Here is a 19,580-nt window from a genome sequence, read left to right as displayed (position 1 = left end):
GTGTCACCTTCTGCCGTGCCGCATGACTCATCAAAGGGCCCGGGGCTTTCGTGGTTCGCGAGGCTACAGCTTGTTCAGCGACAGTCCTATAGAGTGCAGGCCCCTGGAATAGTCATGTATAACGTTTCCACCTGTCCACCGCTGATTCGGGGCCACTTACAAACAAGCTGCCTCAAAGTCCAATTAAGAAGGAAACCCTCTTTGCTTCCAATTGCCCACTCCGTGCAAGGCATAATATTTGCTTGAACCAATATTGAATATGCTTAATGGGCACAATGAGCCGAGCCGAACGTTCAGAATGCCATATTCCCGTGTGGATAACAATAGTACACAACAGTTTTTAATGGGGCTACATGTTTCTAAAACATAATTTTTTTAAACCATTCCCCGATTTTGCGCATCAGTCTGTGAAACCGTGTGTATCTGGGACCGGGCTGTGAAGTCTGTACCGTTGCAACAAACGCCACGCTTATGCCCCAGAATGTTACTCTGTGCCATTGTTAAAATAAACCGTAAGTCTCCACACAGGCAGAGGAGCCCGGCAACCACAAGGCACATCATACCCACCCCTCCCTGCACGAAGGGCCTTATCACGTGGAAATGTATTGTAGCCAAATGCTCTAAACGCAAGTTTTTAAATGGGGAGAGAGAAACCGGAGGACCCGGAGAATTCCCATCAGCCCTTGTTGGCTTCTCCCCACGCGAGGTAGAGGAGAGAGAGCTGTAACACCCGGAGTTGGCATTGACTTTTAAAAGACACGACCAGGCTCGATTATATTTATTGCAACCATCGCCCCGCCGTCAGTGTGCGCTACAGAATATGAGGGCATTGGTTCGAACACAAATATTGTTTCTGGAACTTTTAGAACTCAGAATCTTTATTCAGACTGGAGAAATCCGATGAGCTATGAAGCTCTTTTTTAAAAATATGACCAGTAAGGAGGGGGGGGCTTGCCAGAAAGTTACAGCAAATACAAAAATAAACCGATAGGAGTGCTAAGTCTAGGAAAGGTAAGCGAATCACTAAAAATACATTAATAAACTTGACCCAAGCCATTTTTATTCTACCAGGTAAAGCCCACTGAGCAATTAGTTATTTTTCAGAAGCAGCCTGGCCACCACTGGTAGCTCAAGTGGTTAATCACGTGGTAATTTCTAGCAGCCAAATGATCTTGGCGGGAGCTAGCAAGGGACTAGGAAGAGGGGTGGACAACTTGAATGTCTTTGGGGTCTGCATGCCGCCCGAGGGACCGAGGTCGTTCACTCAAACCCCAGACGCAACAGGCGGGGCAGTTATCAGTCACCGGCAGTTCCATGGAGATTAAGTTGATTACTCAAAGGGTCGTTACAAGCGTGGTTGCACACCACTTTTGCTTTGCTCGTACTTCTCGCGCCCCACTTTAGTATCACTTATAAAGTTATACTAACATTCCTGCAGTTAATTTCCTTCGCATGATATAGTCCACCCGTCAAAAACTCTTCACATGGTGATATTTCTCCATTTGTTTGACTTTGTTTATGAATCACATTATTTTGGGAAATGGCTGCTGTGATTAACTCTGATTAAGGCGTGTCACCTAATAACATGCACTTTACTCATGTTACTTGATGTGGGGAAGAACTACACCCCGAGGCACCCTAAATAAACTTTTCCTAAACCAATTTTGCTCATGTGGTTTTTTGGCCTCGATATGGTCCATATTCTGTTCCCACTGATCTTCAGGAACACAAGGTATAACCAAGAACAGTTGTTGAGAGAATTGGATCAAATGAAACAATTAAGTCGACGAGGGCAGCCTGCAGTTTTTGGAAAACAGAACTTAATAAACATACCACAGCCTTTCCACACACAAACACTGAGCGCCGCCCTTCCAAAACAAATCCATCACGGAAGCAGTTGTGTGGACTGGCCCCTTGAGGTCAGTGCCTGGTCAAAATTACCTTCGGCGCAAGGCCCCTTTTATACCTGCAACGCAGGCAGTTCCGCGACACGGCTTTGGCCACAACTTGCAAGTTTTCAGGCTAGTGGAGCCACATCTCCCCACAATATTCCAATGACTTCTAAATCGTCGTTTATCGTGCCTCCGGAAATCTTTCTTGGCGTCTCCCTCTCTGCAGTGTTCCTTTCAGTACATTTCCACTCATTGCCTGCCTTGCAACGCGGTTCTCGTCCATACGATTCAGATGCCCTGACCATCTCAATTGCCTCTGTCTGTTGTTATGCTCCATCTTACACGAGGCAATGAGAAATTAGAAAATGATAAAAGGAGCCCGTGCAGGAATGGCTTTGCATGACCACGACAGAAGTGAGCACATCCCGATAGTATCACGTTAGTGACACAGGGACAGCAGCTGTCAAGGTGGGGGGGGGGGGGGGGGCTGCCACAATGCAGCATGGGACCTGTGACTCCACAAGTCTCCAAGGGACTGTGGCAGTGCTCGGCTCACCATTTGTGAGAATGAACATCTGCTTTATTGCTTTTCTTTGACAACAATTGTTCAAAGTAAGCACACCCATTGGTGGAGAAAATACAGCAGGTTCCCCCTTGCCAACACGATTCAGCAAAAACTGAACTTCGAAAGCAATGAACAATCGGTACAGATTTAAGGTGCAAAGTGTTCTTTGCAAATTTTAAGTACATGGAGGGCTCATATCGCTTGTTACCACTTCCCCGGATATTCTTGTCCAAGTGCCCATTCAAGCAAAGGGGTGACCCAAGCGGTCCGCAATGCTCTGCAAACAGACCGCTCCTTGGTAAGATGTATTTATTCAGGAGACTGGATTTCTGGACGTGACACAGGAAGACTGTTTCAAAGACGACAAGACTTTGTGTAGGAACTGCACAACTCTCATAGCATCTACTACACTATGCTACACCGGGATATGAAAATGTAATCTGAATTTCCTTTGACCTTGTAAAATCCAAGTATTTATTGAATCTACATCATGGGACCTCCTTTGTCAGTACCAAAATATGATAATAGGTTTTTCCCCTTCTTTCTGACAAGAAAACAGGTGTTAAGATGTTAAAACACCAAACTGAAACCTTTTACAAGGTATCATGTCTGCATTAACCACAATACTTGTTGTCAGAATGCAAACAAAAAACGTACTCTAATAATATATGCATTGTCTTTGTTGCCAGAAAAAAGGGGAAAACATATTCTCATATTTATTGAATGTGTTGTACCTATCAACAAGAACATTTCGGTATTTCATAAAAAAACCCAAGCGAGGATGTATTTTTAACACTGGCTCTTCTGTTTCTTGACCTGGAATTTAATATTGAAGAGGCTGTCTTTGAAATTATAGTTTTAAATTCACAAACCAGGCATGAAATATACTTGCCTGAAATCACACGAGGATACGTGTGGGGATCCTATTCAAATCGGGGCCTCAATGTTACACTAAACCCACTACAAAACAACAGCAATAAACCACCAGATTTGCCATGACAAGAGACAGACAACTTGTTGCAGCAGTCTCTGAATAAATATTGGAGCAAAGCACATCCAGTAATAAAATGTCCCATCAAGCAGGGCCTTTGATAATACCTCAGAGCCAATGTCTACCCTACGGGAAACAAACATATATCAGTGTCTTTTTAGTGACAACAAGTCTTTACTTTGCATTTGTGCTTATAGCACAGCCGATTGCTTTGGAAGCTCATAAATGCAAGAAAGAGCCAGCCCTCCAACAGGTGATTTCACGTCTACATTAACCAACGGGGGTTAAAGTTAATTTCGGAACGTTTGATGCAAAAACCAAAATTGTCTGGATTGGGGTCAAAATAGGACATGTGCAGGACAATATTTCCCAGGAGATAATGCTAGAAAATAGTACAGTAATCCCTCGCCACTTCGCGGTTCAAGTTTCGCGGCCTCAGTGCATCGCGGATTTTTTGAACTGATTTAAAGGCCTCATTATACCTGTGCAGTAACACCATCATCATCATCATTCATAATCACATTCATCAAACTGCACAGGTCTGTCATTGTCATCGTCATTGTCATCGTCGTCGTCATTACTGGAGTCAAGTCTCAAGATACTACTGTCATTGGTGAGTGTAAAACACCATAATACGTATCGTATGAGAGAGAGTGAATGTATAATATTAAGGTTTTATAATTAAATAGATTTAAGTAAAATATATATATAAAGTATAAATATACATATTTTAAACATTCTGGTACCCACACACACATACGGAAATTCCTAGGGGGCCAATCCTACTTCGCGGATTTTCACCTATCGCGAGGGGTTCCGGTCCCCATTAACCGCGATAAACGAGGGATCACTGTATTCCGATTGTCTACATATTTTAACGAATGCCTACGCACGCCTATTTTTGGCATAACTTCAAAAAACAATTGCCAGAGAGAGTAAACTGGTCTAGCACATTGGGCGTGAACACACGGCACGACCTATTCCTTGAACTCGGTAGCAAAGGTTACAAAGCACGACAGCCACATCTGGCAGTCACAATCAGACTTGGCCACTTTACGGGCACACAGAACATCACGGCTGGTGCTAAATGCTAATGCATCATCGCTCACACCTAAAAATGCCACGAGCCTATCAATTAAGAATGTCTGTTGCCATGCCAGTGTGTTGGAGAGACAAGGAAACCCTCCATCAAGAGGCTTTCAAGCCTCAAGTGTGCTGCATCTGTCGGATGGGTCAGAAGAGTCGATGTTAATGATAAGCTTCAGAACAAAGACATCTTCTTCTAGAGCAGCAAATGTGAATAAAGAAAACCTATTGGAAGCTTCCACATCCTTGACAAGGAAGTGACCATGATGTCTTTTGCACTGGATTCAAGAAAACTGTACTCTGACACAGAGTGTCTCAAGTGGGGGAGGGGGGGGAGATCGGGCAGAGGGGTCGTCCAAGGTCCATCTCACTCCCCATCGCTCGTCCCGTGCATCTCTCCTCTGTACCTCTCTCGTGTCTCTATGTTCCTCTCATGTTGCTCTCTCGTGTGTCAAGTGACATCTCTCACTGTCCTCGCTCTTCAAAAATATTTTATTATAAACTATTAAAGGTAGGGCCCACTGAGCTGCTACATAGCTCTTCAGAAGCGACCTGGCCACAAATCAAAGCTCAAGGAAGTGGCTTACCAAGTGTAAATTTATAGCAGCCAAATACTCTAAACGCATGTTGCTAAATGCAGAGTGAAAACCCGGAGGACCCAGAGGAAAATCCACGCAACCACGGGGAAAACATGCAAACTCCAAATATACAGCAGGCGTCGGGGGTCGGAATCGAACCTACGACTTCCTGTATACCAGGTGAGGTAGTTAAAATTTTGCCTCGGTGGCCCTGGGCTCCTGCTTGGGACTGCTGTGTGGAAGTTACCTGGCCTGTCACTCAACACAAGCTCTGGGTCCTCTCGATCACGATTGTGCCCTCGCTCTTCTTTATGCTTACAAAATGGGGGACCCATTTACAAGAACTCCAGCGCCAGCTTGATGTTGCAAAAAGCTCACATATCCTTGAAAAATCTTGGCATAATCCCACCCGGTCAAGATGGGTCGGATGGGTCCACACGTACTATCAACCAGCTTCTGTTTGGCCAGATAGGTTTGTCCATGCCCTGTTTGGCCGAGGAGATTATTGGGCAGTGTTCGCAATCGCATATGCTGCAGTAGGCAAAGGGAACTTTCCATATTTTGCACATTAGGATCCTAGGATGGAATGCGCATTATAAATTAGAATTATTATTTGAAACAAATAATAGGACTTCTGGAGATTGTATTCAAAGAGATAATAAACCATATTCAACAAGCTGTTTTGCAATGCACACCACAAACTACTGGTTTCACAGAGAGCAAGATGTACACTTGGATGTAGTTTAAACTCAACAGGCCGAAACGGTACGTGGGGGGGGGGGGGGGGGGGGGGAGACGACGACATGCTATGATGCATCACAACCGCAGTGTAAAGTAACAAAGAAGCTCGTAACGACAACCGGGGCAATGTCAGACAATCTCGACATATCGTGAACAACATCGGTCAGTACCCTGGAGGAGGAAAAAAAAAGTCCATTGTTCAGAGTTACAAACCCACCCGGGAAATGTGCGCGCATCACGACCAAAACTTCCCATCTACTGCAGGGCAGATGCTAATCGACACAGGGTCATTTACGACACTAAACCGCTACATGTCCATTCATAATCCAAATTACATATTTGATTACGGCACCTATCAATATTATCACAATATCTATTCCCAAATACTGCAACTACATTTAATGATAGTAATATCCCCTCACCGGTGCAGGTACAAAGTAATTCTCGCTGCTGGCCATTTTAAGAGAAAGATCCACTGGAACATGGCGGAACAGCGTCATTCCACTGTTGCACAGAGGCCTTCCCAGGCTGTAACGCTCGTGGGGGCTGTTTGACCATACTTCACCACGATAGTCAGTACGTGATGGTGGTGGTACCCAGGACCGGTTCAGATAACTTTCACCACCGATCTTAATTGTGGCCACAAATTTACCTCGGGTCCACCAGGTTCGTAGCGGCTGTGCGCAAAGTGCTGTGTCCCACCGCTCCTACCAATCACATTCAGCCAGTCTGCACCACGCGGATAAAAATGGGTGTCCAAGGAAGTGCCCCACTTTGCAACAATCAAACGTGTTTTTGTTCTCTCCCCTAAAAGCCATTTACGAGCAGCCCTAATACACTGTGCTCACGTTTCAAAGCCGCATTTGCAACAGCTGCAGAGTAACAGTAAACAAAGGTGATGACGGACGACAACACAGCAACCCGACAATGGTATATCCCCACCACCGCCCACCCTCACTCGCAACCAACTGGTGCAGCGTGTTTTACCGGACTAAACAAGTGGCCACTGACTGTACTATTACCAAAATATAAACGTGCCAACGTCTTCAACTTTCTTACATCTGTAACCTCCGCTCTTCAGAAGGGGCCACTGACACCATCTGCAAATTGTACACAGCATTCTCTACTTAAATGGCAAAGTGATCTTCTTGATCAGCAACGAGGAATGTATAACAACAAAAACAAATACCAGGCAGAAAAGCAGGCATTAAATATATATACAACCTTCGAGTGTAATTAATGAGTGAAAGCAAACGTGCACGCGCACAAACACACAGGCTCAGCTAAGCTGCATTCCATTCAAGGCATCGTATGCCAACCCACAAGTTCTCGGGTGTGGCCAAGACAGGAGGGGGCTTAGAGGGGGGCACTTTCCCACGCATTTCAAGCCAATTGTAGGACACACCCTGGCCGGCGGTTTGCTAGGACGACGGCGTGGGCAGCAGCAGCTGGCGCGGTCGGAAGTTTGCTTAATTCGAAAAATTGCCATGGAGAGGCAGAGGTGGGACAAAGTCATTGTTATGCAAGTCCAAGTCGAGTCTGAAGTCATCAAATTCATGACTCGAGTCTGACTCGAGTCCAAGTCACATGACTCGAGTCCACACCTCAGAGGTGGGACAAAGTCATTGTTATGCAAGTCCAAGTCGAGTCTGAAGTCATCAAATTCATGACTCGAGTCTGACTCGAGTCCAAGTCACATGACTCGAGTCCACACCTCTGTGGAGAGGTATACCTAGCGAGGCATATTCTGCACCGTGGCAGCCAACGTGCAGTCGATGTTAAACACATGAAAAACGATGTATTCGCTCCGGTGTATATGCGTCACACCTCCACCAATCGCGGAATGGTGATAGTGGGGGGGGGAGGGTGAAGAAAATGTTATTCATCGCAAGTCACATTTTTGAGTCTCCCTCGACAGGCAAGCCCTTTTCACCGAAATAGCTCATCAGATTAAAAGCTTATCATTTTCCACGTGCTCGCACAAGCTTTAAGAAATGCCAATTGGGGGGGGGGGGGGGGTAGCACGCAGCGGTGTGCTACGGCCTAATGCATCAAACGCGAGACACCGTCCCCAAAATTTTATCAACTTTCAACTTCTATGAGTCTATACTCTTTGGTTCTTTTGGTAAAGTCACGTAGGTATAAAATAAAAGAAATCACGACGTTTCAGACGCAACACAAGCGTCCGTCATCAGGTGGGAAAGCATGGCCTGCTGCTGAGGCAGACTGTTTTAAAAGGTTTGAAATGGGTGTGATTTAATTTATTTTATACCTACGTGACTTTACCGAAAGAACCAGAGTATGGATTCCTGCAGTCACGAAAGCTTCAAAATCAAGATTCTATGAGTCTTTTATACAATACCCTCAAAATTCGCACGTGCCGAATTAATGACAAACAGGCGTTATGTTACGAAGCAACAGCACTCTGACAAAACCACTGGGAAGCACATGTCTATTACAAGACTGCGATCGCAGACCTCTGTCTGGCGAGATTCTACCGTGTCCAACACCCCACACGTGACCATTTCACACAGTGGAATCCCAAAACAGATTTTAAAAAACCTAACTTTGAAAAAAATGTTTGGGAGCATGGGAATGGTTGTTTGATTTGTATGTGTTTGGCCGATTTGTTTAACTTTCTTCGACGTTGCACTTGCGTTTTTGTAGTGTTTGTTGTTGTAACGTCCATATATACCCCCACTGGACATGTGTGAAAACGAGCTTTATAGCTCATCGGATTCCTCCAGTATCAATATTTATTCCAATAATGACTAATCCTAACGATGTTTTTCATCAGTGTCCTCTAAAAGAACGTGCTTAAAAACTCTTAAGAAGGAATTCAAGCAGGCTGAACTAAACATCTGATGCCACTCATTCTCAGCAACGTGGCGATTCCTCGGAGAGAAGCCCATCCACATGTGCTAAACCCTGCTTGATAACCTCATATATGATGTGGATTAAGACACCGGCTGACCTTAACATGCCTCGCCCAGTAAACAGTGGTTTCAAGTGGAAATCTGTATGCAAATACTAAACGTTCTTTTTGGGTAACATCATGGTCTGCAGGCTCTGCTCGATGGAGCCAGTTTGCTCCACCAGAATTGGTGGCATTATTGTTTCCAAGTTGTTAAGATTCGTGGGGACGCAAGCGATGATGCTCACATACTCCAAAGGGACACAACCCTCTGCCTGAGTGCACCGCACACTTCTGGGATTGTGGATTGAAGCCCCCAGCAATAAAAAATGTTCTCGTACTGCAAGATTAAACTCCACGTTAACCAAGCTCCATAATTCACGACCTGAACCAAGAAGTGACATCTCCAGGCGTTAAAAGTCAGGCAAGCTCAGTGCACGACCAACCACCCCAAAATGCTAGGCGCAGAAAGTTGATCATTAACCCCCAACAGCCTGGTCGCAAATGATTGTGAAAATTTGTTTTTAAAATGTGGTTTTGTACTCTCCCTCATAAGTGCCCAGCCATCAAGGGCAGATAAGCGAATATATACCACTTGTAAAAAGGCACATGCAAAAAATACACGGCAAAACGTTTGGAGGGCAAAAGCAGTCACACGGCCTGAGCTGAATATCTGCTTAACGTAGCGCTGCAGTGATAAAGAGTTCCAAAAGCAGCCTGCATAGACATGCACCTATATTTAAAGTAACACAATTATGAAGAACTTGGTTAACATCGTCAATGAAAGTTTTTCAATAACAAATATATCCTCACCATTAAGTAACATGTGAACACAAGCGTGCCATGCTCAGCTACAGTATTAATGCTGCTCAGAGGTGTTCACAAGACACAAAGGAGAAGTCAGGGGTGGTATCTAGTTTCAAGATAGCTTTGTGTCACAATGTGTTGTTCTACTGTCGAAGGTAATGAGCACAGTGGACTGGTGGCTTCAGGAGCATAAGTCACCTAACTTAACCCATCCGAGCCAGCACCATCGATATCCTAGGTTTGAATCCCAGGCTCCAAGCTGTGATAAAATATAGATAAGCAGTCAGTGATCCGCGTGCCTCCTTTACGCCATCTGTTACAGATTCAACGATATTCCAATTCGCGATCCACTTCCCATAGGGTGCCCCATTGTTTCTACTAACGATACATTTTTCAATTAACTATGTTTACAATATCAGGCGGTTCCCGCCAACTTCGGCCAATCGGAGCGCTTCTAAGCGGACTCGGAAGCAGACCTCAGCCAATCAGCGACCTGCCCTGTTATGCGCGTTTTGAGAGTAACTGGCCGATCTTAACTTAAAAGTTAAACAAGATCAATAACGTAATTCTTATTTTATGCTCATTTGATGCACTTTTTTATTCTCTTTATTCCTAATTGATCAATGTTTCTATTAATATAAATGTTTTAATATGTTCTAAACTTTTATTAAAATTGAGTGTTTAAATATTATAAACTATGTTTTTAGGGTGAAAAAGGTGAACTTCTCATCGTCTTGTAACAAATAAAGCTTTTCACGTTTATTTCCTATATTCGATTAATGATCATTTAAATGAACTTTTTTTATTTTACCAGGTAAGAAGGCCCACTGAGCTGTATAGCTCTTATTCTTGGTTCTTTCGGTAAAGTCACATAAATAGAAAATAAAATCGGGTAAAAAATGTTTTTTAAATAATAAAAACAATAAGTAATATTTTTTTTAAAAAAATTTTACACACGCTTTTATGAAATGTACTAGTAATGGCAGAACTCCACGACTCCAGGAAGTGGCCCCGAAGTTTGCCATAAGGTAAGGGACCGTGGCCAATTACAGCAAACGTCAGTTGACCGTGGACAATTAGACCCAAGCCAAAACATAACATATAAAAAAGAATGTTTAAAAATAGATTGTTTTATGATAGAAGAAAGTAGTCATCAGTATGACAAAAGTATACCAAGTTTGCAGTCGATACCACATTGGGAAGTGGGTTAAAATTGAGTTACAAGATTTGAGGATACAACAACAGAGCGAGTTAAATAAAAGCGTGTACAATGTTTCGATCACAACACAATCGGTCTTCATCAGGCAGAGAAAATAGCTCTTTTTTAGAAGCGACCTGGCCACAAATGATGGCTCAACAAAGTGGCTTATCACGTGGAAAATTTATGGCAGCCAAATACTCTGCTGACGCGCATGTTTCTAAATGTGAAGGGAAAAGCCGGAGGACCCGGAGAAAATTTCACGCGACCACAGGGAGAACATGTAAACTCCAAATATACAGGCGTCAGGGGTCGGGATCAAACCCACGACCTACTGCATAACAGGCGAGGTGGTCAACATCTCGCCACCGCGGCGCCTGCGGCACAATTGTGGCTATTATGCTGGCCACCTCACACAAGGCTTTCTCGTCACACCTGCTTGCAGGCAGCAGTCCCACTCGATACCTCCGCTTCGGGTTCTGGTGTGGCCATGAAGCTTTCTTCCTTCTCCCTCACTCTGGATGTGACGCAAAATGGCAAAGTGAACCCGATACACCGGTGGTGGCCATGAGCGGAGAGCATGACTGGAGTCGGAAAAGCTGCTTCCGACCCTACATCTCCCCCAGCAAATGCACCCGGGGGCAAGCAACGCGCTTGCACCCGCTGTCAACCACAGGTATTGGGAAAGACAATCGTGCTTAGTTGATCCCACGTTAAGCCTCACAATTAAACTAGCCAAAACCATTTTAAAAATGCCTAAGTATTATCTGCGATGTAATCATGTAACAGATATATTTAGACGTCTACATTTGTTTGCCATTGTATAGCCACATCACAAATGGCAAGCGACCCATTCGCCAACAATTTCATTCATTGTGCTGCATTGACATCACGTGCACTGCCTAAAAAAGCGAGTGCCTACACTGGTTCGAGAAAAAATATTCCAGTTTTTAAAAGCATAATCTTGCCAATAACATCCACTCGCGTAGCATCCATTACAGCACTGAGTACAGAAGGTTAAATAGCAAAACCCTGGTGGCAATTAACTCCGTGGGGAATTTCATCAAACGACATCCATTGTACTTCAACGTAGCCAATTATGTTAAGTAGAAACCTCCTCTGAATGTCAATGAGCTCGTTTAAAGCAATGCGCGAGCCTCACTGACATGTGTTACAATGGGCCACTACATTTGGATGCAAACATCTTCTCAAACGGCTCTTAAATAAAAATCCAGTCTCTTGTTGAATTGGCTTTTAAATCAGTTTTTTATCAAGTCAACAAAATCCCCCCTTTGTAACTCGTCCAGTTTATACAAAAACAATACATGTGTGCGTTTTTTTTGCTGTGGTCAATAGCGGGCTGAATAGGACATCTGTGAATCCCAAGCAGATTTTAACCACACAATCTGGATGATCCAGTACATGCCCCTACATGAAGAGATTGGCATATGCTTTTCACGTTATCAATAAGAAAATGTACTTTTAGCTATTACCACTGTATTCCAGAATGGGGGGGCAGGGATCCCATTCAGCTTGTTGCAGAGCCAATACTGTAACAATAATGTATAATTTACAGCCCTTTGTCAATCAACTTGTGGTCAAAGGGCCTCCCCAGGCCATGTGGACCGCGTAATTAATGTATGAGGAAGGTGATGCGTGCACGTGGAACCACAAAAGTCCCTATAACACGAAGATCGCTACAAGGTGTGTTTTACTTGCGATGCTGCACACCGAAGGAGTTGAATCACGAGTGTCAAGATGTTACTCTATTTGCATCACATTATTCACAAGTGCAAAAGTTGTTAGCCGAATTCCCGGTCAAGGGTCAACTTGGCTGGACATCTCTCTGCAGAGGATGAAATGAGCAGCGCTTTACAGGAAATCAAGAGATAATCGTACGCGCACACACCACTATCAAAGGAATGTGGAATACCTGCAGCTGAAAATGCCACCTCACTGAGCAAGGAAACGGTTGACGTGCCGTTCTATGTAATTCGTTTTTTTCGCAGCAACAAAACACGATGAATTGTGATGTGAAGCCCGCAGATACGCTGTGGGCGTACGGTCATGATTACTGTAATAGATGAACTTGGGGTGCAGAAACCAAAACATGGACACTTGCCATTTTTCCCTTCAATCCACAATTGCACAGCATGGGCACACACCCTAAGTAAGCTACTCCGTGGGCATAAGAAATTTACAGCAGCGCAAAAGATCGAAAGCCGTTAAGTCGTTTAAGAGGTTTTTTTGACGATAGCTTATCGTTCCAAAAGTTCCTTTGGAGTCTGGATCAATTATACAACGGTGAAGTCAAGGGGCGTTAAACTCATAATCAAAACCGATTGAGGAAATATTTCCCCACCTTCCACACACACATTGGGGAGCAGCATTCCCCTGGCAAGTGGCACAAGGCCGTTCCAAAAAACTGTTGTAATGATCATTTTACGAGCAACGTTTTTCAGACAGCTGCAAAACACCATTTCGCATACCAATAATCAATACGATTGACATTTGAAACCCGAGTGCACAGCCTTGCTCGGTGTGAATGCCACACCTGCAGTGGTGCAGAGTATTTCACCGATTTCAGCGACACACGCGTTGGGCACATCAACCACGAAAAGTGCAAAATGAACAGACGCGGATGCACTGCACTCTCGCGACATTCTGTGTCAAGAGGAAGATGCGTCCTTCCCACAAATGCCCTGCCACAGAGGAAAGCGGGCACTGGTATACAGCAGGAGCTGCGGCAATGCGTCACCCGTGACGGCACGAGGAGGCATGTCTGGGCAATCGGCCACGTCGCACTACGCCACACGCGGGTAATAAAAGCCGACCTCGCCCGTTGTAGCCCAAGTCCAATCGGCTATGAGAATCGGGGTCACGTGCTCCCTGGATATGCGCTGAATGTGCATCACGTGCATCATGTGACGTCCATCGGCTCTTTGGCCCCAAGAATAAGGCTCCAGAGCTGCCGAGTGACCGCTACTTCGAAGCTAGCTGTACGCGTCTTGTCCCGCTAAGCGAGGTCAGTCCCAAGGGAATAAGGCTCTCAATGTGGAAACAATGCACGGCGCACCGCGGACGACAGACTTTGAAGCCACTGCTCAAGCCTTTGCAGCGGTTCGGTGCACATCCTCGCTGGCAGTGCCACAAAAGCACCAAATCATCTCTTGTTTGAGGCATTTTCTGGCATTCGCCCCCGAGCACTGCTGCCACCAAAGCTTTGGGGCTTATGACGGTGGCCATGTGGCGCAATTGTGTCAAATGACCAGGGCATCTGTCGACCAGTGGATGGAGAAACCCGACGCCTAGCAGGGAATCGACTTGCTTGAACCCAAAATCCATGTGCGGCATCTACGACCAGCCAATACCTACAGGCACATCACCACAATTGGATTTTGTGCAAAAAATTGTGGGGAAATCTATTTGTTCACATTTTAGTTTATCTTCAGGAGTGTGCACCACGGTTATGGTACAAGTAAAGATTGCACTTGATAATCATTGTTTTCTTCATAGGGTACCATAAGATAAAATAAATTGTTGCGTTTATATAAAAGCCACATTGGTGCCCCTTAATTCATTCATAATGGTGCTGGAATTTAACAGGAAGGCTTTTTTCATCATTGCAGATTGAAAGAGCAACGCTACAATTTCATTAAAGGTTCATCAGGTGCGAGGTCTAAATATCCCTTCATTAGAAAGTTCAGCCATGTCCATCTCAATTAACAAGTTGCCGACTTTTTCAGAAATTTAGCTACTTTTCGGCATCATTGAATGCCAGAATGTACACTTTCTCCCGCACAAATACATTTTTAAATCTTTCACATACTTGCAAATATCTTCGACATTTTTAAATAGCCAATGGTTTGTACAGTTATAAAGGCTACAAAAAAGTGGATTTAAAGCCGACATTACGTGCCTAGTTCTAAAAAGTGAAATCCGTGATTGAACTTCTCCTCTTGCAATAACAAACAAAATACATCAACCCCGGCTGAAATTAACTTAAAAGTTGACAAGACGCTATTTGCAAGGAATTCTCCCCACCGACTGAGTTGTGATCTATGTAATTCAGCTGGGCATGTGAACAAAGTAACTAAAAAAAAGGTACAGAGAGCTTCAATAAGCCTGTCCTCAACCAACCTGGGTGAGTAATCAGCCCATTACAACCAAGTTATGCAGGCAAGAAGGTATCAAGAGGTCACCAGTGTGTAGAGCGGTAGACTGGGGTACAGCATTTGCAGGAATTCATGCCCTCTTACACACAACACAATAATGCATTAAACCATTCCTCGGCCACCTCTTGGGTTCATCACAGCACTGCCACTCTCTCTCGAGGCAAAGAATGCAAGGGTATCAACAGGAGGTACAAAATCTCAAGAGCAGAAATGATGTCATTTTGGTGGGACGTAAAATTATCATTTCATAAGCACACCACGACCTCACACTTTTAATGCTCAATTGCCCCCCTCACATGTATTACTCTGGCTCTAAACCATTGTCATTATTCAATACGCTTGACAACAATTAACCCTGGAACTGCATTTACTTTTGAAGCTAAGCCGCTTACTCTGTCCATACGTTTTTTGCAGTGTATGCAGGTCTACTTAATGGTTAATAATGAATTACCATATTTTAAAGTAAAGCTTAGAACATGCAAATTAACCATCTTACTGTTGCCAAATTGTCATTATCAATGAATTACCAAAACCATGTTAACATAGTTAAATGTTTGTGCCATACATTGGCCAATCAGCAAAAAAATAATCCAGCACCATTTTATTCTAGGTTAATAACGGTTTCATTCAAATCTGTTTCACTAAATCAGTTTTATTTCATTTCAAGGACTAGTCACAGTATCGAAGAACAAAAATCAACCTTCGCATCAGAGACCACAATTATAGCAAGACCAAAATTGAGCAGGGGAGCAACATGTCAGAGCTGACACTGCTGCTGGTGGCCAGTGACAAACTGGGATACGTGACATTTATACTGGGTCACAGTGTAAGACGGTTCGTAAAAAAAGCAATGGGGGGGGAAGAAAATAGACCAAACGTGGATTTGTCTGTTACGAATGCAAAGTATCCATCACATGGAGCAAAAAAACAATGCCACACTGCAAAAACACATCAAAGATGCACAAACAATACAAGTGCAGGATAAGAAATTAGTCGGACAAAAATGATAAGAACCCCAGGAAGGAAGATCACTTTGGTCCTGCCAAAACGGATTTGGGCAGGCTCTTCCCTGACAGCAAAAGACAATGACCAAATCTAGTGGGAACGAACAAACGGAATTAACCTGTTGCTGCACACACCCAAAGCAGCATCGGCAAAAGTCGTCGTCATTGGGCGCCGATGACCGTTTGCTCCGTGAGGTAGAGCATACATTAAGTGACCTACCTGGGTATTGCGAGTGCGCTGCCATGACAACGGTGATGCTAAAAACATTTAAACCTACGAGGATTGTTTAGTTTCAACCAAAATTTGAAATCAAATACGTTGACAGAACACAAGCTGACAAGCGGCAGTTCAGTGAAACGTAACCAATTTATTTCTTCCCAAGAGAGGACACGATAGTAGCTGCATACTTTTCATGCCACAGGACACTGCACACAAACAACGAAGAACTTCTGCCGTGAAAGAGCGTGTGCACCGATACCGAACGCAAAGGTAGCTAAAAATGCAGGTAAGCGCCAAAGGCTTTGGATCAAACCGCTGCAAAAGGGGCTTACATAACGATGCGCCAGAAATTGGGTGGGCATTGTACGAGTATGGGCCGACTGGTGGTGTGCACATACGCCAAAATGCAAAGCCAGCACTTTCGTCCAACTCGCAAAAAAATTGTGAAACCACTGCGTTAATGATTATCTAAACGAAGCTTGGATGAATGCGGGGTGGCTGTGGCGGCACATAAAAAAAGGTCTCACGAGTTCCTCCCCAACATTCCGATGGCTTCAGAAAAGCAGACCATTGTCATTTGCTGTGCCATTTAAAGCATGCTCGTTGGGGGCCAAACGCACATTCAGCAGTGTAGTACAATCGCATGGAATGTAAGCACACTTTTGGGCACGTTTTTTACGACTGCTCTCTTGGAAGTGTGGCGGCTTCCTTTTTTTTTAGAAAACACAGGCACTACACTCCTCCTTGCGTCGGTCCTGGGGTATTGACATTTTCCACGGAAGACGTGTCACATACGGCTATGGCCCCACCCCCCACACACAGACAAGGCCAGCCCTTGTGGCTCTCTTCTTACAGCGCACACGCACCCTCACAACCTTACCATGTACGTGCCCCCACAGCACACGCACGGCAATACCACCGCGGGGGACAAAGCAGGCACGCGCGTACTGCCACGCACACTTGCACGCTCCCTGCGCACACGCGTACAGTGCCGACGACGCTCATACGTTTCCAAGCGTGGGCTGGGCACGAGGATGGACACGAAAACCACCACAACACGCAGCCAGCCAGCCCCCACCACCAACACCCACCAGACCACGCTATTTTGGGCCCTCAGACCCAACAGCCATGCACGCGGGTGACACAGCATGGTCAGGATGAGAGGGCACAGGGGAGGGAGGGGGGGGGGCAACCAAAGGGACCAGTCTCACTAACCATGCGGCTAGCAGATCATCCACGCAGCAGCAGCAGCAGCCACTCAGGAAAATCAGGCAGCCAGCCTCAAAAAGCCGAAGGCCCACCGTGGGCACACCCAGCGCGCTCTGCTTCTTACCCCGCCCCCCACGCCGCCATCAGCATTCACACCACGCGGCGCAGCTGCTGCTGCTGCTGCTGGCGGCTTTTCGCCGGCCGGTAGGCCGACACCAAGAAACAAACGCGCGTTAACAACCATCCATCCAACTCGCAGAACCACACACACATACCGTAGAAATGCCATGGACAACCACGACAATGATTAATAGCCATCCTCACGTACTCACACACGGGCTCGCCGATAAGCCAGATGTGTACAATGGACACACGGCACAGCAACACTGAAACTCGCGCAGTTAATCCGCACAAACCGATTAGCACAGTTGGCTACGTACGGTGCGAAATAAGTTCACAGTACAATCAGCCTCCCATAACCACGCGCGGACCACACAACTGTGCACACCACACATTCGCAGAGGACTATCATACGTAAACCAAACAACCATATGTCAATCCACAACAACCATCGACTCCTTTCACACAACCACTCACTACTGTACCACAACCTCCACACACCCATTATGTAACATACAACCACGCATGCCCAACCACAGCTACACTCTTGGCATAATTATATCCCTGGCCACATCAGCATTCACCACCAGACCCCGAACCACACTTCACTAAACACGTACAAGCCACACGGTTAAAACGCCACACAACCATATTTGTCTACGCACCCATAAAATCACACCATCACATACACACGAGTGCCACCACCCACCCCCATGAGCCAAACACAACAGAAGACGTGTGACTTGTGAAGAACCCAGTCATCCACAATAAACCATGGTTGATCCAGTCACCCTGGATCAACCAGCTCACCAGTCACCCCAAAACCGAGCACGGCTAGCCCAAGTCACCCACGGGTCAGCCACTTCGGCCCAGTCTCCAATTGAGTCCGAGTCACCCACAGCCACCGCAAAGTCACACGCGGTCAACCAGCACCGCCACCCAGAAGCAACCACGGCCACCCAAAGTCGCCCACGGTCAGCCAGTTCCCCAGCCAATTCACTGGCGCAGATTCAGCCCCCAAGTCACCGACAATAACCATTAAACTAATCGTCTGGTCAACGGTCAGCTAACAGGCCGGCGGCTCAGAGCCACGCGCAATCACCCCATGGCCACCCAAAGTCACCCACGGTCACACCCCGACTCGCCGGCAAGCCGCGCTTGTCCCGATACGTGTGGCTGCTGCGGTGAGCGGACACGGGGAGCCGCGGGGCCAGGGCGGAGCACGAGCCGAGGGCCGCGCGGACGATGCCCTCTCGGCGTGCACATGGGCCGCCGCGCGCCGCCATTTACCGCCCGGCGTCCGACTCGGGTGGCCACGGGGCCGCGCTCGGATCGCGCCAAGGATACTGTTGCGGGAGTCCTGGGCGAACCTGCGAGGCGGGGGGCGAGCGTCCTTTCGGTAAACTCATCGCAGCCGGGGAGGGCAGGGGGAAATGACGGCGGCGGCCTCGGGTAGACGCGGGGGCAGGGGAACAGCTCCGTGCTCACTCTGCCCGCGAGGGGGGAAAAGGGCCTCGCGTTCACCTGCGCGCCACACGCACAGAGCACCGCACCGAGCACGCATTCGTGAGCCGCGCCGAGCGCCGGGGTCCCGCGCGTCGACCGCGTCGCGCGGCGCCAGAAATGGAGAAAGCTGCGCGACGGATGGTTGCGGATTGTCCCGGGCGCCCCAACATGGCGTACCTCTCTATAGAGAGTCCATTAAACGGACGGGCGCGGAGGGCGCCGGAAACGGAGGTGATGAGTTCCGGGGTCACAGTCTGCCCCGCGCCGGCGTGCGGGGGGGAGGGGGGTGGGAGGGGGTCATAACGCCCCTTTTCCGGTACGTGCTCCGCCCACTCCCGGTACGTGCTCCGCCCGCTTCCTTGCCCCTGGCTCTCCGTCCCCGTCTCCCCCGTGGCGGCACCACGTGGCCGGGGGGTTGCGCGTGGGTCCGAGCACGTGGAGGAGGGAGCGCGAAGGCAAGGGGGGAGAGGGGGGAGGGTGGGGGAAGGGGGGCAAGGGAGGGAGGGGGAAGGGGGGGCAAGGGGGGGCAAGGGAGGGGGAAAGGGGGGAGCGGGAAAAGGGGTGGGGGGGAGCA

General features: G+C 46.7%; 1 protein-coding gene and 1 non-coding gene across 12 annotated transcripts in view; both read right to left on the bottom strand.

The window, feature by feature from the left end:
- The window catches only part of EIF4G1 (eukaryotic translation initiation factor 4 gamma 1), a 132,973-nt gene extending 113,619 nt beyond the window's left edge, over nucleotides 1-19,354 (bottom strand). For 2 of the 11 annotated variants that reach the window (XM_061566333.1, XM_061566332.1), the window contains exons 1-2: nucleotides 19,184-19,354; nucleotides 18,848-19,024 (exon numbers count right to left, since the gene is read on the bottom strand). In XM_061566333.1, coding sequence (XP_061422317.1) covers nucleotides 18,848-18,909 — 62 coding nt within the window. In that variant the 5' untranslated portion in view covers nucleotides 18,910-19,024; nucleotides 19,184-19,354. The remainder of the gene's footprint in view (nucleotides 1-18,847; nucleotides 19,025-19,183) is intronic. The other 9 variants (XM_061566331.1, XM_061566338.1, XM_061566335.1 and 6 more) reach the window with 6 other exon arrangements.
- LOC133351288 (small nucleolar RNA SNORA84) lies at nucleotides 416-554 on the bottom strand. The gene has a single exon (XR_009756170.1). It is a non-coding gene; the product is annotated as a small nucleolar RNA SNORA84 (small nucleolar RNA).
- Nucleotides 19,355-19,580: the final 226 nt, after the last annotated feature.

This window comes from Lethenteron reissneri, chromosome 36, assembly GCF_015708825.2.
Source record: "Lethenteron reissneri isolate LAM-NWPU_2019-01 chromosome 36, ASM1570882v1, whole genome shotgun sequence".
NCBI classification, from domain to species: domain Eukaryota; kingdom Metazoa; phylum Chordata; class Hyperoartia; order Petromyzontiformes; family Petromyzontidae; genus Lethenteron; species Lethenteron reissneri.
Note: the sequence above shows the minus strand (reverse complement) of the source record. Positions and strands in the feature narration are given on the sequence as shown.